General features: G+C 30.6%; 3 protein-coding genes across 3 annotated transcripts in view; 1 reads left to right on the forward strand and 2 right to left on the reverse strand.

Annotated features, from left to right (window-relative positions):
- Window positions 1–1,663: 1,663 nt before the first annotated feature.
- Window positions 1,664–6,065, reverse strand: LOC113557963 (neurochondrin homolog). Its single transcript, XM_026963501.2, has 3 exons — window positions 5,778–6,065; window positions 4,424–5,698; window positions 1,664–3,230 (listed from the first exon to the last, which is right to left on the reverse strand). Exons 2-3 carry the CDS (start codon window positions 5,366–5,368, stop codon window positions 1,947–1,949), a joined length of 2,229 nt encoding a protein of 742 aa, XP_026819302.1. The 5' UTR covers window positions 5,369–5,698; window positions 5,778–6,065; the 3' UTR covers window positions 1,664–1,946.
- A 10,049-nt stretch (window positions 6,066–16,114) lies between these two features.
- Window positions 16,115–24,050, forward strand: LOC113556239 (tubulin polyglutamylase TTLL6). The gene is made up of 9 exons (XM_026961065.1): window positions 16,115–16,479; window positions 17,443–17,610; window positions 18,634–18,753; window positions 19,267–19,496; window positions 21,876–22,039; window positions 22,118–22,293; window positions 22,400–22,509; window positions 23,445–23,655; window positions 23,930–24,050. Exons 1-9 carry the CDS (start codon window positions 16,255–16,257, stop codon window positions 24,038–24,040), a joined length of 1,515 nt encoding a protein of 504 aa, XP_026816866.1. The 5' UTR covers window positions 16,115–16,254; the 3' UTR covers window positions 24,041–24,050.
- Window positions 20,515–25,815, reverse strand: part of LOC113556237 (lutropin-choriogonadotropic hormone receptor-like) — a 63,012-nt gene continuing 57,711 nt past the window's right edge. The window contains exon 16 of the mRNA XM_026961064.1: window positions 20,515–20,715. Within this exon, the coding sequence (XP_026816865.1) occupies window positions 20,694–20,715 (22 nt within the window). The 3' untranslated portion in view covers window positions 20,515–20,693. The remainder of the gene's footprint in view (window positions 20,716–25,815) is intronic.

Consider the following 25,815-nt stretch of genomic DNA (forward strand, 5'->3'; position numbering starts at 1 on the left):
TGATAATTAAAAATTTGCATGCGAGTTCAAGTTTCGGGCGTGATTTATTGTTTTAACACAGTCAACTAATTAGGTACCTGCCTAACCTTAATCCAAATTGATTTTGATAAATTTAAAAACTTAAAACTATTTACATTATTCAATAAATTTCCTGTAATAAATAGGTTGAAGAATATACTTATGGAAACCTATCAAACAATAATACACTTTACCAGTTATCAAGTAGATGATATTTCTAATCAATAAGTTGAAAGTTCTGTTCAGAGTTAACAATTTTGGTGTATTTGCTCCTTCTGCAAGAAAATGTGTGGAAAATAAGGGCAAATTAATAACTTACCAAAAGCACGGAAAAAAATACAACAATTATGCGTTACTCAATTTAAAAGATCAATCTGAAATTTTTCAAAATATGTATATATATTTGTGTTAAACTGAATCGATAGATTACCTGTAAATTATACAACATATAAAATAAATATAAAGCCTGTTTAATATAGCCATATAGGTATTATGATATCATGAGAGTCATATGCCTCACATAAAAATGATATATATATATATAATATACATATATACACCTGTAATGTATAGGTACAATACAACAATATATCATATTATAATGCCATAATGCTACAAAGGCAATAATATAGTTGATTTATAAAAATTAATACTCGTAAATAAATCAATATGCACTTAGATCAATTATTTGTGAATGTGTGTGTTTCGTATGAACAATGATGAGCAAAAAGAAATAATATTGTATTGCCTTACATATATCTGTATTTTCACTTAGTTGTTATTTGTGTCTCATACGTGAAGTGTTGCATTTAAATCATAAAAAATACAATAATTTATACAACCCATGTAGGCATAATACATAACTCAAAATGAAAGTATATTTAGTAAAAATAGATCATTTAGAAACTGTGTATTAATGTGCATAATATATAGACATTATAATATTATATTATGTATAAACAAAAATGAAGTCATGTCATAACCAAATATGAATTAAAGACTTTGTTATTAATCTATTAAAATATTATGTATCTGTGTGTAACAACCGTTTTAATGGGTAAACAATTTTAATTTCATTTTTATTGTGCTTAAAGAATATTCGATCCGTTTATTCATTGTTAATCATTATAAATGGCTACACTTAGAAATAAAATTGTTCCGTCATCGAATTATTTTATTACTTAGAAAACAATGTTATAGATTCATAAATGCTACTCATATTCACTATTGAAGACTATTTTTATAACAATTGCACTATTTGCATTACAATAATGTATGGTATAAATAAAATATAAGCCACATAATATTATGTGTGTAGGTCAAACCAAAAATCGGTAAGAATATTATAAATGACTAGAATTAATAATGAAATGTAGTTATTTGTTACATACAGCGACATCAATATGATGATAATGCTGATGTATCTATACTGACATAGAAATACAATTTGGTTTCATGTAATTGTGCCCATAATTTGAAAAAAATAACAAAAAAAGAATATCAGTCATTACAAACGTTTTATCCAAAAAAAAAAAAAAAAAAATTAAAATAATAATAATATTAAAAACTAAATATGTCTAATACTTTCAAAAATATATAATAAACATTTTCATCAAGAAAAACTATTTTTAACCTGGAATAATAATTAATTAAAGATTACTCTGTTCGAAGTGGTACATAGGCCATATTTTATTTAATAGACACACAAATAAAAAATTATTACTGTTTCATAATTTCATAAAATTAAAAATATATTTTTAAATATTTGTCCTTATCATTAATATTAGTCCTTAATTGAATATGCTTTTTGATTCAAATACTACAATATATAATTGTATCTTTTTCTTTTTTGTATATAATAAAATGAAAATGTTTAAAAGTATAAATGCTATAGAAAATAAAATACAAATGGTTTTATGACAATATAATTATTCTCCAAATAATTTTTTACCCAATTCCATAAATTTATGACCTCGGCAAGCTGTAATAGCGTCTTTTTTCTTGAGTGTGGCTACCAAATCACTGTTTGCATCAATAAGGCGACACAGTAAATCTTCATAAGCATATTTTACATTGGTTGGTAGTGAGCCCGGCTTAATTTTCACCAACATGTCTATGATGCCTTCTGCCCAACCGCTTTCGATTGCAAATTCTGATATCCACGGAACAAGAGTTAAAATACCACTAAGATTTTGCATGCCCAAAAACCATAACTCTTGCAACTCCATCCACGATTCTTTATAATTCATGGTCACGACCAACTGACCTAATGCAAATCGTGAACTGTTGCTGTTTTCATCAACTGTGTATGCATCCCACAAAAATCGAATGGTTGACTGTATGTAACGGCAAATAGAGAAGTCGTTTTTCTTAATGTACGCAGTCTTCAATTTCAGAAGCAATAGGCCCAAAACGGCCATGTTGCCATACACAACAAGGTTTTCATGATTGTTCTTTAATTCGGGTAGATTATCAAACACAAACTTCATGAGGGTAAAAAACAATGGACTGTTTTTTACGTGATCTACTTCTAGTACGCAAATGTTCATAAATGTATTACATATGCTAATAATTGCACCTCTAGAGTCAGCCATTTTTTTCAGACGTTCGGCTGGAATTTCGGGTTCTGGTCCTCTGGGTTTACATCTTTCAGATTTTGGTATCAATGGTTTTTTATAATGGGCGATTGACCAATGAAAAGCTAAACATTCTTGCAACACCTCTTCTTGTTTAATTTGTAATAATATTGCACGACCCTTGTCATCCACTGTTATATGACATAGAGCTGGTAAGAATGCCCTCAATACGTCTATGGAACTCAGAGGATCATATGTCACTAGCTTATCTTCAGATTTGACATTTTCAGATATGTAACGTGCACGATACGCAAAGAACGATTCGTTGGCGATCTGTAAAGCAAATGGCAAAATATTGTTTACGGCAGGTTTCATTGCAGATGTTTCTAGCGTCAGCCATGCAGAAAGTGACATGAGCATCAAACACACAAAACATTTATCTTTGACTTCTAATGGTTTCTTAGATACAGACAAAGTTTTTAGAAGATTTAATACTGCAGTAAATGCTCCTTTAAGTGCTGTATATGTTTGCTGTTTTTCTTTTTGTTCCAAATCTAAAGTGTCTGCCGATAAGAAAGCAATTGATATTTCTAGAATTGTGAAACATGAACCAAGTAAATTTTCTATGGCCAATACCTAGAAAAAACAAAATTTATTTATTAAAATATGGTTACACATTTTGTAGGTATATATTTCACCGTCAATTTTTTATTAATTACAATATTGTTTTGGTATAAAAACAATAATAATAAAAAAAAAAAACAAATTATATAGGTAAGCTTTAAATATGATAAGCATTTCACTACCTTTCTAAAATATTGTATTTTAAAATAATAAGTAAATAATGTTTAAAATTCTACAACAATTCATCAATAACAATTAGGTATATGATATTATGGTATTCCGGTAAATAGATAATGGATAGAAACATTTTAAGATTTTAGAGGATTTAATAAAATGAATTCAGAAAATATAAATACTGAACTTTAACCAAACAGTAATAATTTTGTATTTTTGTAAGTTTTATAAGTACCAAAGATAGAAACTGATAAAAATTGTTAGGTATGATATAAATGCAAGTATACATTATTTTACATTAGAAATTGTAATCCAAAGTATTTAAGTACCTATAGTAGAAAATAAATAAATAAATGTTTATTTTTATATAAAATTTAAAAAAAAATAATTAAGACAGATACCTACAATTAATAGGTAGTTCTTTAATAAAATGTTATTAATTGTTTATTAACCCAATGAATTATTTTTCACTTTAGGTATATTTTACACTTATTGTGTTACATTTAGAAAAAAAATAAAATTAATTTTACAAAAATACACAGTAATAAATTGTATTTACAATATTCTACACAGAACTAACATTTTATTGGAATACATCCAACATAAAATGTTATGGGTTCATAGAGGTTTTTTAGCAATTCTAACTAAAAATTCAATTATTAAAAATAAATAAAAATTAAACACTTGCCAGTTACTTTTTTTTTTACAGAAAATCTTTTTAATTTGTTATAATTAGGTGTCTATGGTATTAAATAAGTAATTTCAATAAATGTTTATAAAATAACTCATACTTGAATACCATAAATTAGTTGTGAAAAACATAAACTGATTAAAATATTATTGTACATAGGTAAATAGGTAATGTATACTAATGTACCCATAATAGGTAGATATTTATAAACATATCATACATTTTAGAAACCAAATTAACTTTTTAAACTAAAATGTAATATTATGAATGCAATTATATTCAAAATGTTAATAAAATGTAAGAAATAGATAATAATAACATAATAATAGATAGTAGGTACCTGTTCAAATTTTTTATCTTCTAATTGCATACGTATTTCAATTGAAGCCAAATGTATTAACATCAAGAAAAATACTTTTGGTTTTGCTTCATCTTGCAGAGACCATTCAGCACCAAACGTTGTAAGCATTTGCGATGCTAACTTGATGGCTGGATCTCGTTGTGCTTTAACAAGCTTACTGGTCAATATGTCTCGCAGTCCTAAGAATAATTTGGATGGCCAAATTTCATTATCGCAAGTGTCTTGTACGATTTCCACTGGGCAATTGCCTAATAAAGGCGAAAGTATTGAACATAATTTAAATTTCCGTTCACTGTGATCAGTTTCAAAATCTACTGCCAGGATGTTCATCAGCGTATTAAAGTTTTGGACATTGTTTTCCCATGAAGGCGGACCAAACTTTTCAACGACAGTCACGAGCAATGACAATGCTTCGTCTGTTTGAAAGCTTTTTGTTGAATACACCTTACACATTTTTCCAACTGTGTCGACGTCAAACAGTGCTTTTAAGCCTTGGTCAAATGTTGCAATAAAATTTAAACACTTGTAAGCCTCATTGACCAGCATGAGATTGTCCTCGTCCACTTCATCTTCGTCTTCATCGCCCTCGCCAATCACAATGTCTAGGAACACGTCAACGTTCTGTAATATTTCTTGATGAGTGGCAACCTCTTGGACACTGCACAGCGCCGTGAGTATGCTCATCGCTACAGACTTGTAGACGAATGGCGGACAGCCGGCCGGCACTTCGTCGCTGAGCAACAAACGCTTGATGAATTTGAACTCGATGGCTTCGAACAGGGCAAGCTTGGAGCGAGGGTTGCACTTCTCGGCTTTCACGGTCTTGGTGACCATAAACAGGGCGGCGAATTTTTCAGTGTCCGTCTTAGCGCCTTTTATGACGCTCACGCATTTCTTGACCGAGTCCAGCACTTCGTCGGCCATCTTTTGAAGCGAAGCGTATACAAAAACGGACGGAAGATAATCGTAGATGCCTACGATGTATTATAAATATTGTGACGCACGGCCGGAGGACGCACACACTCGGGAGACGGCAGCGATTGTATTGAATTTCCGAATCGGCGAGCGAGTCGGTGCTGCGGCTCTTTGGTCGACTGTTTCTATATTTAGCGCTTCGGAAGTTTACCACCGCTCGACGGCAGCAGCTATGCCGGGACCCGTGCCAGGTTTCGAACAATATTACATAACGGCTAATAATAATATAAGGCGGCGGCGGCGGCGGCGGCAGCAGTTCCTCTCTGATCCGATCGGGTCCTGTTTATAAGATATAAAAACTTTAACGATAATAATAATAATAATAATAAAAAAAAAAGAGAGAAAAAAAAGACGCTACGGATCTCACGACGAAATGGCCGGCGGCCAAACAGCGGACGGCGAACACTTGTGAATCGCGAGCAAACGGCGGAGACGTTCGGCACGTGTACGCGTCGTCGTTATTATTATCGTCGTCATCGTCATTGCCTACCGGTGCGCAGACTTGAGCGCGGGCCAACGACGATGAATGATCACTGTCGTCGGTCTTGCGTGTCGCAACCGACGCCGACCGAACGTACAGGTATTTTACTGTTTCATCGAAAAACGTCTGGTCGTGGGCCCCGTGATATCCTAATGAATGATATTATTATTGTTGTTTCGATGCACGTGCGTCGTCGTCAATCGTCCGCAACACAAACACTGATAACACCGTGTTATCACTTATCAACGCGCGTTATCACCGTCCGGCTGTTATCTCGAGCGGCTCAACCGCGGCGGACCCGATTGCGACGGCGTACCCGCTTTGAACGCTTTGATGGGTACAACGGTTTAAAATTGAAATGTGACGTTCGTTTTTTAGTTAAATTATATTATAATCGCCGGTTGTTTACCGAAACGGCATCCGAAGTCTGTTCAACGTCGTATAATGGATCCGAAAAGAAATTTGTATATACACGAAAAGGAAAAATGAATGCATTTATGATGCATTACCTACCTATCTATCGGGGCCGTACCCGCCAGAAACACAAGACCAGCAAACAGTCGGTTAGTGACGGGAATATGATGGGAGCAAACAATACAGCAATCGTTCAACGGCGTTGACGTGAAATAATGGCCAAAACGATTTTCAGTAAACTGTTTGCACTTGGCGTACATCCGCGAAAACACGCGTTTATCGCCATATTATATTAATGATATAAATACGAAACTCCGGGCAGCGCCTTACGACCGGCGCCTAGACGCAATTATATTTTATTATTTTTTTCTAGGAGTATGTCTGTACAAGTGTATAACAAACACACCACTTATTTAGAATAATGTTATCGACTCAATGCAATAGAAGGAAAAAAATAAAAATACCCACAGTAAAACCCCAAGGACACTCCCCCCCCAAAAAAAAACACACTCCGATAAAATAGCCGTCGGAAAAACTCACGGATATTAAATTCTAAACGAGTGCCACATTGTGATTGTTTTAAAATATAAAATAATAATAATATAAATAAAATATTTAAAAAATAGTATTTTAATTATCTAATATCCTCAGTTAAATTGATAAATATTTTTACATTCCGATTAGTTTGAGATACCTACCTGTTTAGTTTATATTGTTGAATACCTATCTATGCTTACAATACCTAGTTATAATAATATATTTATTGAATGTACATAATACAATATTTCTTCCAATAAATAAAAACTTTTTTATTGCCCAACTATTGATACATTTTTGGCATATTGTTTGGTTTGTGTAAAGTACAGCTTAATTGATTTATACTGTTGATTAGTATAGTTACCTAACAACTTACTTTACTTATATTTTTACACATTTATTGAATAGAGGTATCAGGTGTATATAAACAATGTACATTACAATAAATGGTGTTATTGTGTATTTGTGTTTTACGTTTATACGGTCGGTTTTTTCACAGTATTCAAATTGCGATTTAAAGATTTTTAAATTATAATATTTTACATATTACATAGTCAAATAATTTGCATAACAATTTAAATATCTAAAATACCCAAGTATAAATATAGATTATTTTCTTAATTTTAACATTGGTAATAAATTAATGTCAATTTACAGTAATATTAAGTATATCCAACAACACTCACATTTTGTTTTTCTAAATGCAAATTTGTTATGTTGCGCACAATTCAGAGAGAAAATAAAATAATATTGCGCATTGAATCAATGAGTATGTACAGATCAATACAATAAATAAATTCTCTATCTACTAGAGTTTTTATTTTTAAAAATGGTATTCATTTAAGTTTAATATATAGTTAGTACGGTTAAAAATCTGAACACTGACTTGAATTCGTTGTTTGGTAGGTAGGTGAGGTATTTATTTTAATTTAAAATAATATTTGTAAGGCCGATCTTTATCCCCTGGATGAACGACATTTGTCAAATGCAATTACTTAGCATTAAAATTGTATCTTGAATTTAAAAATTAAAACTGTGTGATGATGAATATGTATAATTAATTATCGTAGTAACTTTTTTTTTATATATTAAATTGTTAACAACCTATGTCTTTAGGCGAAAAATCTAAATTAACATAAAGTTTTAAATTTTATATTGTGTTGTATAGGTGGTTAGTGGGTGCGCTATTGTTAAAATACTATGCCTAGCGTTTGAAATAATATGCTTGCCAGTTGCACGCTACAGCTCCCTCGACTTCTATATATTATATAAGTATATCAATCATTAAATTTTTATCCATAAACTTCATATAAAATAATATAATACATGCTATATTAACATTACATATAGGTTATAGATTACATTAGGTTAACCTAACCTTTAATTTAATTTAAATTATTAAAATTAATTAAAATATGCGTTTCACAAATTTATAACACTTAGTTAAGTGATTAATATTTTATTTGATACCATGTTAAATAAAAGCAGTCTGTACAATTATTATGTCTTTAAACATTTTTCATTCAACATTTTAACTATGAAATAGATTTTCATTATTAAATGAGTAAATATTAATTTAATTTAGTTTGATTCAATGCCCCTGTTCCTGTATAATAAATAAGAATTTCCATTAATTATTTATACCTAGTATAGGTTTTATTTTAAAAAAATAAAAAAAACAAAACAATTATTTATACTTTACCCTTTCGAGTTAATTAACCTAAGCTAAAAGTGTTCAAATGTTTAGGAATATTTATTTTTTATTATCATTAATCAACACAATGTTGCATTTCAAAACTTATACAATTTTTTTTAAACAATTAGGAAAATTTTCTTTTAATTATTAAACACTATTGTTAATTTAATTGTTCTTTAGCATGGGCCCTTGATTCTTGTTTTACTGTTATCTGTTATTTATAAATTTGGATATAATACTATTTTAGATTTGTTCCATCGATCGATTTATTTTAAAAATACAATGTAATAATATGTTAAAACGGGATTAAACGGGACCATCTTATAAAAACGGGATAAAAAGCGTCCCGTTCGAAGTTTGTCGGGATAACGGAACATGATGATCAAAAAGGGGACAATCCCGTTTTAAACGGGACGTCTGGTCACCCTAACCTAGTAGTAAAAAAAAATTAAATATAATACTGTAATATTGTTATGATTTAATAAACTTATATAATTAAAGTTTAATATTATACATTTTTCTAGTTGAAAGTGTAATGTTATAATTGTGTGTGTGCGTATACGTCATGTATAGTGGCGATGTACATCAAAAGACCGTACACGGTGGTCGACGGAGATGTGAGAGAGGACATTATAATATTTTAGTGTGAAACCGCAAAAACGGGACAAGGTTTCTTTGACAATTACGAGGTCCATTTAATGAAAACATAAATAAATCTATAAATACTACAGATGTTTTCTTGAGAAAATTACTGTCGTTTTAACTTTTAATATTTATAATTTTGCTCAGAAAAAAAAAAAAAAATAAAAATAATACACTTATGACGTGTACATTTTAAATTACAAGAGTTTAATATTATTATAATATTGTGCTCATATAGGTACTTCAGTGCTTGTATCGGAGTGTATGTGTGTGTGTGTAAAAAAAACTGTCCAACCCTGTAGGTATACAAGTACATATTATACGGCGTACGAGTACCGGAGTATATTGTGTAATATATGACACGTGAACGCAAGTTATAATTAAATTTAAAAGTTATAAATAATTTTAATGTTGCAAAGTGCTATACACATTTACCAAACAAAATAATAAAATTTATTCTCAAGCTAAAAAAATAACACAACGAAACGATATTCCAATGATATTATACATTATTTTTAATATCTATATCTTTATTAAAAAAAAAAAAAAAAGAAGTAAATAATGGAATTATGTTGTAAAAACAAATTCCTATTTTAAATATACGTACTATATGTATTAGGTAGTAAATTATTTTATTTTATACGTAACGTTTGATGTTGGTAAATTCTGCTGATCGATTTATTATTTAGCCTTATTTTTTAAAAATATTATTCACAGCGGTTTGCATAAGTAGTTACTTATGCAAACCGCATAATATGATAATATGTTAAATTATTATCTATTTAATTGTGTTAATGTAATAACTGTTAAATTGCATCATAATAAAATAATAATTTAATTTTCTAAATAATTATTGACCAATCCTACAAATGAAATATAATATACATTTTTTATTGTTGTACATTTTCAAAGGTTGCAAAAGATATTAGACTCATAACCATGGTTATATAACAAGAATAACAGGTCTATAATCATCATACATTTTGATGTAACAGTAGTTATTTTCAAAACTACCACCAAACGTCGAAAGTTGTATGGAACTTTTAACCTTATTGTTTTTATTTAACAACGTTGTATTGTTATTATATTTATAAAAACCAAAACCATGTTTAAAATCAATTTATTTATGACTTGTTACTTAATCAAAGTTAAATAATCCACTGTGGTTAATTGTGTTGCGATTGCTATTATAAATTAATTAATAATTATATATTTTCGTGTTCAATTATTTTAAAAAGTATAACATGTAATTGCAATATTCCCACTGTAGTATAATGTATATTTGATTACTTTATATTCAATAACTGTTTTATAATAGAGAACTTGGTTGAATTCAAATCTTTAGCTGATTACGATTTTATTTTTATAAATTATTTTTTTTGTGAAGAGTGAGTGATAAATGCTTACTATTGCATACGTTTGAATAGATCTGGATTTAGTTGAGAGCCGAGTATAGGCTGGCGTTTAAGAGCTCCCATAAAAATTTTGTAATTATTTAACGTTAAATACAAAAAAAAAATGTATTTAATTTAAATTAATACATATAATATATAGAACTAAAACGATTACTAAAATTAAATCTTTATAAAAAAATTAAAGTTATTTATATTATGCAGTAGATTATTGTTATATCCAATCTCAAGGGAACAGGGAAAAGTTCGAGATATCGAAAACTTAAAGATATCAAGTTTTATTAAAATTCTTAAAAAAAATTAAAATATTGGTAAATAATTTGAGTGCTTACAGTTCTGCTTACAGTTACATATGCATATCATAAACTATATAACAATGAATAAATACATTTTTTTTTTGTTTTTTTAATTTTTTTTAAAAAAATAGTGGTGTAATTGATTAATTGTGTGTAAGGAAAGTTAAAAATCTGTGAATCCTTTCCTTCACCACAAAAAAATAAAAAAACCCTGAGTCTGCCTCAAGTTCTTATATCCTTCTGAATTTGAAAATTATTATGGCGTTACTAAAATAGAAAATATATTTATTTTATAGAACTAAATTAGGCGCTCAAAAATCATTGTTTTAAAAATCATAAAAATATGAAAATGAAAAGTTAAATTAATACTTGCATTGTTTTCGGAATCTTTTTTGAGTTTAGACGTTTTACCGTAGTTAATAAATATAAGCCACTTAAAATCAGAAATCACGATAGAATTGCACAGTAATCAATAGAAATATAGTAACACAAAGCATTCCTGAAATGTATAGGAAAAATCCAGAAACAAATAAAAAATGACCAGACAGTACAATATATAGATTCGTCTTGCACACTAACAATAATGGTAGTCTTCGTTGTTTTGCTCAAACTTGACTACAATTTTTTGAAAGGTTCTGTCGTTTTTTAATATATGTATTTTGAATTATACATATACTATTATAACGCTCTGCATATATTATATACTTGGGACAGATCTGTCCAGTTGAGCTAAAGTTAATCTGGCACATTCATCTAGATCATTAACTTTAAGTGCATAAATACGTAGGGACTCAGTTTAGTGACAAATTGTATACACGGTTGATACTATTAAAAAGCGCACCGCACAGCAGCAGTCTTTTTATTATATGCCCATTCATTATTCTATATATTTCATCTAACACGGCACGTAATACGCGTATATAATATACAGTGAGCCACACCGCGCAGGTCTCTAACAATATACCGGAGTAGCGATGATAGTCATGAAACATTTAAACGTGTAACATTTCGTGACGGTCACGCGGACTCGTGAACATCGTCGTAACGGAGCGCGCAGGAGCCGGGAGACGATTCGTGTCTTATGATATCTAATATATCCTCTTGAGCCCCGAGGTTAGGTTACACCGTTATACAATATATTGCGCAGCGTCGATACGTCCTCTCCTTTTCGATTCTCGTATCGGCGCCTCACAAAACTCATCTATGGCCGACATCAGCTGAAATATGCGATATAACGAAAAATGCGGCGAGTCCCGTAACGAACTCATCATCACTGCAGACCAGCGACGAGCCACTATGTAGTCATCATAACAATATTCATACGCCCAAATAATTTTCCAATCGCATATGCTGTTCAAACTTTAAGACACTCATTACTGTTCGAGTAATAAACAGAAAACTCGAGTATATGTTAAAAAAATATTACTCTGATTTAACACTATAGTAAAAAACATTTTACAAAAACTATGTATTATATGATTTGTTTTTTAGGTATAGCGTTCGTATTAATTATTGGATTTAATAACTTTTACCCGATGCAGTCTAGCTGTATGTGTTTCTATATGATGTACATCATTATTATAACGTGAAAATAATTAAATGCGTTTTTCAAACGCGTTCAGATCTATTTTTGTTATTAAATGTGATAGGTATATTATTGGACGAAGTAGGCATCGGACGTGTTCAGAGGCGTAGCTAGGATTTTTTTTATGGGAGCTAAATGCTATTTTAATTTAAGTTATTGAAAACCAAAAACAACATCAAAACAAAAATACTGATAATAGGTATATTAACGTTGATTTGCCGTTAATGTATTTACTATTTTTTCCATATTTAAATTAAAATATTTCAAAACAATATAAAAAATACAGCAAATGGGGCGGGGGGCTATAGCCCCTTTAGCACCCCCTTCTTAGCTACGCCACGTTACGTGTTGTTAGACGATCGTAGGTTAGATTTTCTGTATGAAAATATCGAGTGTCACTACGCTGTACGCTGTTCTGGTTTTGGAAACGTGAACAATACGAGTGAACACTGATAAAACTATAGATATAATATCGCATTTCGGGAGGTATCCGACCGACGTGTAAAATACGTTTTAAATAATTTGCATAATATTTCTTTTAAACAAGTCCAAACCTTTGTGTTCCATTGTAATTGTATATGTAGGTATTTTTATACGCACATGTGAAGTGTGCTGCTAAACGCTAAACAACATTGACTGTACGCGTAGTCAAATAATACTATACAGAATGTACGATATTCGTAACATGTCCATACGACAATATACATTTATGAATGCAATAGTACAACATTATAGTATATTAAGATGTCAATGAAACTATTCGAGTTTTGGCTTGTGAGGCCTACACTATTTTTTCCTCGGGATTTTTTTTACATAAATATTTTATGTGTTTATCTGCAGTGTTCGTATACATAATAATATGTTGTAGAAAAAAAAACCGTTCTAAACTTTAAATACGTATAACTCATAAACTATTCGCCCTTAATTCGATTTTTATGTATCAAAATACTCAGAAAAATATTCTGCTTTGGAATATGAAATTAAAACTCTATGTTGTCATTCAAAAAAATAAAAAACTTTAAAAAAAATAAGAATAAAAATATTTAAAAATTATATTTTTTAATAAAAAGTTGTTTCTTAACAACTTAAAACTGTGTAAAAATCAGAGTTTGAATACATGCATAATTTAAGCATAAAAATGGGATAAACAGGCTTAAAAAATCACCTTGTATATAAATTACGTTTGAAATAAATAGAATACGTTAAAATGTAAACCACTACAACTATACACCGACTACGCGTATATTGTGGTCACTGCTGCTGTCTAGTGGCAACATAACGGGCAAACCAAAGTCGTATATTTCTAAAATAAAATATAATAATAATATGCTACTCACTATTTAGCGTCTGAACTGTTTAAATATTTAATACATGGCATACGACGAGCGGCGTATACATAATATTATATCGCGATACCGAAAACACCGTTGTTTTACTCAGCTGCAGTATATAGCCAGTATAGGTATATAATTATACGCAAACACTTTACGAAGCAATATAGTTTTGATTTGGTACTTACTTAAAAACAAGACACCAATAATTTAGATAATTTTTTATGTTATGCATTTAAGTATATTATAATCAAGTGTGGTTTATGTGTTTCGTTGCAGAAAATGGGACGCGTATCCCCTTGTCGATAACGCGCGCGTCTCGCTTGTATTGTCGACTTTCGATTGTCGTATGGGAAATTTTCATTTGTTTTGGAACGATTTTGACCGTGATTCGAGTTTGGCACTCTCGTGGCTGACTAGTTTCTAAATATCAGTAATAGAAAAATTTGTTTTTTTTTCATCGCTTATTAATTATTATTATCATTATTATTCCATCGACTATAATATAGTTGTTAAAATATTAAATACATTGTAGTCGATGCAGGGCCAGATTTAGGTGACTAGAGAGGACTGAGTGTGTTGCAGCCCAGGAGCCCCCACAATTTTATGATATTTAAATTAGGATACAGGAAAAATATTATGATGATATTACTTATACTAGTTATACTCGATTTGATTGTTTTTATAATTATTTATTATTAAATAAGTAGTTAATTGTTACTACTACAAAGTATGTAATGGTAATAAATGTTATTTAATAAGTAAAAAAATATATTTTCTTGTTTATGTATAACGAGCCCCCATAATGCATTCCGCCCAGGGGACACCACATACCTTAATCCGCCCCTAAGCTTATGTATACACATCACAACATTATATTAACAATTATTACGTATGTTTCATCAGCTCTTCCGTATCAGAATCAGAGATTTCTGTTATACCAACAATTAGCGTGATTTTTTTGGTTTGTAGCCCGCAAAAACCACAGGCCGGGCACATCTACTGTCTGCTATTGTGAGTCATAGTCCTTGTTTTTATTCTCACGGCAGGCTCTAGACGGCGAGCTTGTTATTTCTGTGATGATTATACCAGCCCTGGGCCTTTGCAGCTATTGTATGATTTATACAATTAAAATACGCATCGGTGTTTAGGCGGCGACTCGGGTCTTGTGTTTTGTACGACAAAACCAACTATATAGACATTATCTAGTTATTAATACCTTCGGGCAAGACTACCGCAGGAGTGCCTATGAAAATACACACGGATACAACAATAGTATGCGACTAATTATTTTCTAGTATCTACCCACAATTCGATAGTACTACAGTAGTATGTAATATTATGCGCAATATTACACTACATACCTATGAGATAATGTTTAATAAATTATTGTGTAGGTATGTGAAATGTACTGGCGTAGGTACTGCATAATACTGTATAATCGAATATGATACATACATGCATATATATATATATATATATATATATATATATTATACGTAAGGTGTTATATACCGTTATACATTAACGCCACACCTAACTGGGAATATGATTTTTAGGGGATTTTGTCACGAACTACTTTTGAGTTCGATAAGTCTCGCCTCTCGCTATGTTTAGAATGTTATGAATTTATGATAATGTGGCGATGATTATTTTATGAATCTGAATTATACCTAATTTGTTTCTACGGACGAAAGAATACACATTACGCGTGAACGGAATTTCGTTTTGAGAGAGGGCACAATATACTTGCAGACGCTTGTTGTAATGATCATCGAACGCCGTTTCAATAATAACAGCAAACGCCACGAAAGTTTACTCGCCCGCAGAAGAATCGACGACGATTCCCCCCCCCCTAACCGGGACCGGAGAATAAAATCGCGCGTTCACGGTTTTTTGGGTTTTGTGTCCGAAAACGGTTTCACACTACACGAGTTTTGACCGCCGCCACCGTTCATCGCATGCCGGACGCGCGAACGTCATCGTAAAACAACGACGTATTTCAGACCGGACGTCGCGTTTGTAATAATAATAATATATGAAACTGCACGCTCGGGGAATACGAATACTCGATTCTTCCACGCATCACGCGCACGTTCAGTTAATAATAATAATAATATTATGTTAATATGTATATGTATTCGTTGTACTTGACGACGACGACGACGACGAGAGTGAAAGGACGATGAGCGCGGTCGTCGGGTCGTCGATCGGCCTACTTTCTCCGGTCCACGTGGATCGTGTCGCTCGACCCGCACGGCCAACAGGTAGGCGGACATAACCGCATAACCCGTACGACCGTAAGATGTAACGGACGCGCGTAATACCGTATAATATCCGATTCGCCGAGCCACACGCACACGCGCTCGCCGCGGACGCCGACGACGCGCCCGAATTCTCTCCGACCGTTTGCCGGGCTGCGGTGGTCGCCGCCGCGGGCCATGAGGATCCGATGGTTTTCCACGCCGCTGGTCGTCGGCTTCATGCTGTTCTTGTGCGTCGTCCTGTTGGCCGTCAACTTTTTCGAACTCAACTGGATCCAGTACGAGCACAACAAGTTCCATCACGGACGCGAGCCGTACGCGGTGCAGCCGCCGCCGCCGCCGCCGTCCCAAAGGCACGCGGACGCCGCCAAAAGGCCCGCGTACATCGTCCTGGCGAAACACGTGAGACATTCCGCGCTCGCGCATACGGTTATTGCGGGGTTCAAATAATACGAACCGATTATCGACGACGATATCCGCGCGGCGATGAGGTTCGACCACGCTCACCACGTTTTCGGCGACTGCTCACGCTTATTTGCAGTTCCCATCATATCATATTGGTTTTAGTTTTTCGATTTTCTTTTTCTGTCGATTTAATAAATCGTTTGCCAACAACATTATAGATTATCACGTGCTTCGATTTCCCAAACACTCGACTTCTCCGGCACTGACGGGTACAATGGCGTTTTGTTTTTCTTCGACGGGCCTTATTTTTTGCCGCGAGCCGGGGAGTAATCTTGTATTGATGAAAAGTTTTACGGATAGCGGTTGCGTAGTTCGAACGGGTACCTATATATATACCACGGTTCAGATCTCGCGCGACAATTGCGCAGCAACCGTGTTTTCGGGTATATGCCGCAACGGAAGTCGGTAATTTCACCGTATTCGGAAGGTTCGTAACCTTCGGAACAAGAAAGTCACCGCGGGACCTCTTTAAGTCGCGTAAAGTAATGGGAAAACGACGACGGCGAGGTGAGCGTGTGATCACATTGCAGCAGGTCGAGTATTTTTGTATACCAATAATAATATTGGGCGACGGTCTTAGGAAACATACAGTACCTATATGGTGTGTGAGAACGTTAGATTTCATTTTAACTATGACCTATACGTGATATTATACTTACGAAGTTTGTATACATTTTTCTATGTACAGTGTATTGCATTATCAGTATTCATTCTTTAAATAGAAGTCGAAATGAGAATTATTTTTATTTTCTAAGATATTATTTCGGTCCGTTCGCGATAGGATCGCCCCGTAATCATATTTTATTTATGTACACGATGACAATATTACAATCGTAGTTATTCGTTATATTGTGTATGTGTGTGTATCTGTCAGACGAGTGATTTGGTGATCGTTTTCAGGCCGATGCCGGACACTTGGTGCACGTTTTCGACGTGTTCAACGTTTACGGGTACACGAGAAGACCGTTCGATAAAAAAGTGGATTGGGACGTTATATGGGCTCACGAATATCCGTTCAAGACGTACGCCGACCAGATTATGTTTTCCGATTTGAAACCTCACCAAAAAGTAAGACACCTATATATATTCGAGTTTTATTATATTTTGCTCGGTCTGTATCTACCTACAATCTCTCATTAATACGAATGACGCGAAGTGTACGTTATTCAAACTTTCTATACACACCGCGCGTATTTATACGTTGTTTAGCAATGTTATTATATATACAGTAGTTTTTATTCAGGTATACGCTATTAACCCGAAAATGTTATGTTGTACTCGTCATGAGAATATGGGCAAATGAGTTTACTAAACAAACATTTTTCTATATATTTTAGAATATGGGCAAATGAGTTTACTAAACAAACATTGTTCTATATATTTTAGAACGTGGACAATATTTTAGTTAACTACAATCATTAAAGTAATCAACACATAACGATTCTCAATATAGTATAGTAAAACTTCCATACAACGAAGTCAAAAAAGCAACAAAAAAAATTCGTAATATGTTGGAATTCGTTAAATAGAATTACGTATTCATTTACAATGAAAGCCCGTAGTTCTTAAAAAAAATTTCTTAAAATGGAAGTTTGTTATATGGAAGTTTCACTGTATTACACGCAACAATTATTTTACTATATTAACAATATTTATAACATTTTTACTTACAATAATGTTTTCATTAGGTTATTTTGTCGTTATCGAGAGATTTGCACATCATCATTTATTTCATCAATATTTATATTGAAACATAAAATTCGTTTCAAATTTAGTCTTATAAACCATTAACAATATATGCGAAATTCTTTTTTTTTTATAAAGTTTTATACGTTGATTGTTATTTTTCATACATATGGATTTCAAAGACATTATTACAATAAGTGCTATAAAAAATATAATATTTGCAATGAAAAATTAATAACAAACGTATTTTTTAATATCATATTTAATTGTTTTATTTTTTTTTTTTTAGTTTTTAATTGATATATAATATTTCAAAATCTAAACTAAAATCTTAAATATATTAATCGCTAGTTTATTTGCAGTTTAATATGCTTATTTAAAATGTTTATTTTATTTTTGTTAAAGGTCAATCATTTCCCTGGCGTAGGTTTTATAACCAACAAAATTGATTTGGCGACATCGGACATAAAATATGTACCTCCAGCTTTTCACATGCCGCAAGAAAAATCAAAATTTTTCTCATTTGTAAGTTACTTCTTAGATCTTTGAGTATAAATGGATTCATCAAAGATTTATGCACTATAATGTTATAATAGTTTTATAGATGATAATACCAATAATTTTTAATATACCGTACCTATACAGTTGACCTGTTTTGATATTTTTTTATTGAAATCAACTTCTAAAAATTAACTTTTTAATAACTTTGTTAATATGAATTTTCGATGTGCATAGTTACATACGTATTATACGGTTACGAGAAAATATTAATAGAATTTACAGAAAATATATTTTAATAAGATCTATAAAATGTTAAATAAATATAAAACAAATTATAACTGAAGAGATCAACTTCAAAAAGCAGGGCACATAACTATATTGATTTATTCGCACTTATATTTTTGTCACATATACAGCGTTATTATACGTATAATATATTATATTAAATAATTATTAAGCGCTAGCTGCTGTTATCTTCGATAATTAAGCTCGATAATATTGTTTTATAATACCTACCTAGGAATATTATTGTTTCAGGCCAAACAATATCCTCATAAACTGTTCGTTCAAAAACAGAATAACCACCGCGGTATAAAAATTAAATCAATTAAAGAATTGGACTTCAATTCAACCGGCACATTCATTCAGGAGTACATTGATAATCCTCTGTTGATTGATGGCTATAAATTTGATATCGGCGTATATACGATCATTACATCCATAGATCCTCTTAGGGTCTATATATACAACGGGGACATTTTATTCAGGTACATATATCATATTGTTATGTTTCTGGTTGTATTTTATTTGACTAATAACGTGCAATATAATTAACTGTAAAAAACTTACAAATAAAAATATGTAGAAAGTGTTTATTGTTAATTGTTATCTATACATAAACGTCGCGTTAATTTTGTAAAATATTTGTTTTCACAAATTTTAGTACATAAGACGTTAAATTACAGCATTTAATGGTATAATATGCAATGCTTTTTTTTTCTTTGACCACAATAAACATAATATTTTGTTGTGTCACAAATAGGGTGGACGGTTCTTCGGGTAACAAATAAGAAAAGAAAAGAATTCAAATAGAAATTATAATTTTAAAGTATTTAAGAATTTGTTGTTTTCCTACATTATAGCTGAATATATATTTTTAATCGGTTTGAATGTTCCTTTTGTCTCATAAAAAGATTTGATGGATCACAAATTGAGTGTGACTGATATATTATAGTGTCACGGGTTTTTTTTTTTATTTATAAAATTAATAAAGTTTTATTCATAAATTTTATCAAATTATTGAAAAAATATAGACTATTTAAAAAAAAATCAATTTTATCAAATGTATAAAAAAAAATTGAGAAAGTCTGTCATGTTTAATGGAACTAATTAACTTTTTATATAAATATAATCAAGTGATTATGTTCGTATGATTAATATAAAAAAAATAAACGTTTTTTACAATATTTCTGTAACATAATAATATAATAATAGGTATCATCAAATTATGATTAATTAAAATATTATATTATACTTACGTCTTTTATCAGAAAATTGATACTTTTATAAAGAAAAAGTTCATATTTTATGTAATATAATAACACATTCATAAATTGATAATTTAAATTTATTTTTTTTTCCAATGAGTAAGTTTTTAATAGATCCAACTACAATAAAATATTTAAAGCATCAAATAAAAGACATATTATACTAAGTATAATTAAATGATAAACTTAGACTAAAATCTACAATATAAATAAAAAATAAACTATTGGTAGGTATAATATTATATTTTAAACTGTTAAACAAACATCAATATAACTTATCATAAAATATTTTAATAACATAATTAATTTAAAAAAACTTAATAGTACCTATTATAGTTCTAAGTATGGAGTATTGGATCGGTCGGTGTTTCCTGTTCAAAATACTATCTCTGATTTGAACTGAAGCTCAGTCTCATTCTATACATACTCAGCCGTTACCCTAGAGTTGTAATAAAGCAATAATATAAAATAAATGGCTAAAACGAATAAAATAAAATCTATTAAAACATTAACAATATGCACTATAAACTATATTAATATTTTAAACCTATTATATATTATATAGTTATCATTAATCACGCAACAGTATAATAGAACTCTTAAGTAATTTATAATATGTTTTTATATGAAATAAATATAATATTTTATTTTTTTACGATAAAATCATAGGCTTAATTATTATAATATGTAAATAAGGCAAAATAAGTTTTAATAATCTCTTTAATAACATCATGATACGTGTGTGAGGTAATTTTTTTTATTTAATCAATACATGTCAGTTTTTAAAAACTGTGATCATAAACTATTTAATTTGCACTATAATTAAGAGCGTTTAACCATACATGATTTATATACTATTTTATTCGTCTTGATATATTGGATGACATACAGTATCTACTTTTTTGACATTATTCGTTTCTTCACGCGCGTATTATGCAATTTTTCAGGCGGGACTATGGCATTTTAAACTAAGTAGGATGTCTTGAACAGTACTGATCATGTTTGGTTATTTAAAAAGTTGGATTTTATATTAATATTATAATAGGTAAAAAAAAAATGGTTATGTAGAAACGTTTTTTCGTTTGGCTTGTAAAAAAAGTGGTATTGATTTGATGAAATCAAAAATTAAATATAAAAACTTTTATTTGATTTTCAATCGAAATAAAATGGTTTATTTTAAGTTTGAATTTTTATGTACCTATTAATCGAATATTTGCTACCTATATTTCATGAATCCACTTATTCAATGTAACTGAAGTTTAGTACACTCGGTAAATCAACAAATAGTTATAAATGTGTAATACAATTATTGAAATATCTATATCATTTTTCTTTTTGATCATGCTAATGATTGCATGTGAATTCCACAAAGTCACTTAATAATTATTAAATTAACAGTTTAGACGCACTAAAATAATGTAATTTTAAAAATTTTGTAAACACGACGACTTTCTATACTTAATTTCTTTCTATTTTGTGTTAATAATTATTTATGTCTCTTGTTTTTATAATTGCGAGCAAAAATATGTAAATAAAATACGTGTGTGGAACGTATAGCACAGTTCGTTTGAACATTTATAGTTTTAAATATATTTCTAGATTTTGCCCAGAAAAATATCATCCATTCAATCCCGAAAACATAGACAAATACGTGATAGGCGATGACTATTTACCGACGTGGGAAGTTCCGTCTCTAAAGAAATATTACGTTGACCAAGGCGCTTCAATGAAAGTTTCCGTTGAATCTCATTTGAAAGCTCAAGGTGATCATCATCAATCCGCGGAATTATATACTGTTGAATGGGACTGATTATTGAAATATCACTTTTTCCTGTTTAAAGGAAGAAATGCCACAAAAATATGGGACCAATTGGAAGATGCCATACGAGTTGTATGTCTAGAAAAAGAATCAAAGATAAGAAATCTAATGAAAAATTATAAGTCGAAAACGAATTTTTTTGAAATGGCACGATTTGATTTTGTTGTTGATAACGATCTAAATGTGTATATAATGGAGGTGAGTTAATCGGATGCAAGTTAATCGAATGAAATTATTTTTTTTTTTTTGAAATTCAAATAAATTACTAAAAATGTTAAATTTTAATTGTAAAATTTGTTTTCAGGTCAACATGTCACCAAATTTGTCATCGGCTCATTACCCGCAAAATCGTTTACTATACGAACAAGTGTTATTCAATTTATTTGCTATTGTTGGCCTGACTCATTTTGAACGGTAATAATGGATATTTTTTTCTATTATTATACCGATACGTACTCAATAATAACACTAAATAAGGTTCTATTAGAACAGTGACATTTTTAAATCATGTATTAAGCATACAATTGTTACAGTTATTTAGAACAATTATAACTAAACAATTTTAAAAATGTGAGTAAGTCTGTTTTAGAGCAAATTTTAATAAGGCATTTAGAAATAATAAACACGTTTAAAGGCTTAAAGAAGATATAAAATAAAATACGAGTCGATAATAATAGTATAGTAAAAATTATATTTTATAATTAAGTGGATTGGCACATTAAACAACGTACCTGTAAAACGTATCGAGCCTTAATTATTACAAGAAGGTTGGGTTAAATAATTAGAGGAACTGTTATTCAAGACTAGAAACAAGATCGACGCGTGTTAATACGCCTCACTTGTTTGGGTGTATTTTAATAATAAATGATTGAACACATTTATTCCTAGGAAAAGTTTAGAATAAATAGAATGTGGTATCATTTCGTTTTACGTACATAATAATATATTATAATATGACGAACGATGAAATCATTATTGTATTTTGTATATTATATGACACGTTATATTATGGCTTATGATTTATATTTAAATTTAAATGAGTATCTAACCTAATCGTTTTAAATGCTACGCTGAACACGTTTAGTGATGTATATCGGTATAACGAAGAGAGTGCAATTAATAATAATTATTATAGAGAACAGTCGTGTTACGCTATCTATATACCGTTGCCTATACTGTATAATGGATTATAAAAGAATATTTTTCGGAGTTGTCATCGATGAGTGTGATTTTTGAATTTTCGTCTATATAATGTTTGAATAATAATATTGATTAATTACTGTTTTTTATTTTCATCGGCGTTGCTCAAGCATTTTCTAATATATTGTGTGCACGGTTTGTATTTTTAGAAAGGAAAGCAGTATGAATATGGCAGTTTCCACGAAAAATATCGTGGCATACCCGGGAATGTGCGCTAAAATGAATTGCGATTCGTGCGATTCAGAAGACTGCCTTCTATGCAAGCCTTGCATGGACAGTTACACGAAAGTTCAATTGACAAACGCTTATCGGGAATATATTGATAGACATGACTGCAAAAGAGTATTTCCACCAAAATTTGTAAGTCATAATGATAATTATTGTAAATAGGATTTATGAATTACATTATGATTCATTGCACCGCCGACGGTTATTAACTGTGCGATCGAAGAAATTACATAAGTTAATAAACAAAAACAAATAAAATAAAATAGATAAAAACAAAACAGAATACATAAATGAAAATGTAGCAATAGAGTGCTACACTGAAATCGAGTGTCGAACATGTGTATTTATGATATACGATAATAGAGTGTATAGCATTTAATAAACGAAAAATTAATTTTTGTTTCAGAATCCGAATTTTTTGAACAACTCTGTAGACTTAAGCGGTTATAGTCTGTATACGCGTTTGATGTACAAATGGTTCAAGGGAAAATGTATCGCAGACACAGAATGGTGTTAATAGTTCAAAAGAAAAAAAAGTGTTTCCCTAGAAACCACGAAAAGAGGCCAGTCAATTATACTTTTAATCAAAACGAAAGCCATATTTATTTATACATATATTTTTTTATTGTTTTTATAATATTATGTAATGTATAAATTTAAATTTACGAAAATTAATTTATTTACGTGACCTATAGTTGATTTTATTTAGTAAAGTCGAATTATTTAAATCCAGTGTACATTGTCATGAAATACTTAATATGCGCGATCGAGGAATTTATAATAGTTATATGTTACGCGACAGTCGATAAACTTTAAAACTATAATATTATTATAATAATATGAAAATATTAGGTGTAGACCTAAGCTAAAATAATTCTAGGAATTTGTAAGCTTCTACAACAATAACATATATCACTCGCAACACATATATTATATATGTATATATATATACGCGCGTGGCACATTTAACACATAAAATTATATTATAATCTTAAAATCAATTTTATGTTATTTTTATTTTATATAATATTTAAAAACATCAATAGCTTGAATAATATCACTAAAACGTCTCCAGGACACTATACTAATAACTATCGAGAACAACGAATTAAAAATAATAGTAATATTTGTTATAATATTATAAACGTGTCAATGATCGAATTCGTCCGACAACTAATATTGAGTTTACGGCCGCGGAAACGTTTCAAAGATTTAAAATATGCATTCGGCTATTTATAGCACGGGCGTACCTATGGAACTGAGTTTTCCGATTGTTTTATAGAGCCCGTCGTGCGGGGACGATCCGTGTTAAAATACAAATAAATATAGCGTGTCTGTATTGGTCAGTATTTATACATATATTATCTCTGAAAATACAACCGCGGGAAAGGAAAACGTTGATAATATTAAATATTTTAATAATAATAGTTTTTGTAATTAATTTAAAATCAAACGGCGTAAGTACCTCGGTGGTTACACCTATATACTGGATTTCCGTAGTGGACCGTAGTGACGTAGCTCAACGTTGTACCGCGTCCGACTAGGACGTTTCGTTACAGATCATATTTAACGTTATACGCGTATATAAATGCTCTATCAGCTCATACGTCTATAACGATATTACGTCGTGTGTTGTATGATATATAATATTATTGCGGTGTTGCGTATCAGTGAGGTACTCGCGTGTTTAGACAGGAGACCCGTTGGCCTGGGTGACGGATTTCGTTTATAAACGAGTGGCTGCTCGCGGCTGTTGGAAATCCCTTGAAAATGTGCATGTAGGTCACGATATGTAGTACCTATCGGATTTCGATATTCGATGAAATGTTTGGTTTCGAATTTTCAAAATTAATTTTAGATAATACACGGACAGGAAACAATATAGCAAATATACAGATATACACTTGTCACGTATATCTCGATACATCGCAATGTGCGCGAAATAATAATATAATTTATAATATTATATTATTATTGTCGTGAGGTTTAAACGCGCGTTGCAATATTACGCGTTTTCGATTCTATTTAAATTGATCTTTGCGTTGGCGAATCGAGTTTGGCGAATGACGGTAGCGTAATCATTCGCGTTGATTGATATCTCACGAAGATCTTCGATTGTTGTTTAATGTCGATAAAGAAATAATAATAATAAAAAAAAAGTGTAAATTACAATACAGCATCGCGATGAGTGTGATATTGACGACGTCGGTGCCATATCTAATAAACAAAAAATTAATATAATAAAAATAAATAATAATAATAATAATAATAATAAGAAGAAGAAGAAGAAGA

Source organism: Rhopalosiphum maidis, chromosome 3 (genome assembly GCF_003676215.2).
Source record: "Rhopalosiphum maidis isolate BTI-1 chromosome 3, ASM367621v3, whole genome shotgun sequence".
NCBI classification, from domain to species: Eukaryota; Metazoa; Arthropoda; class Insecta; order Hemiptera; family Aphididae; genus Rhopalosiphum; species Rhopalosiphum maidis.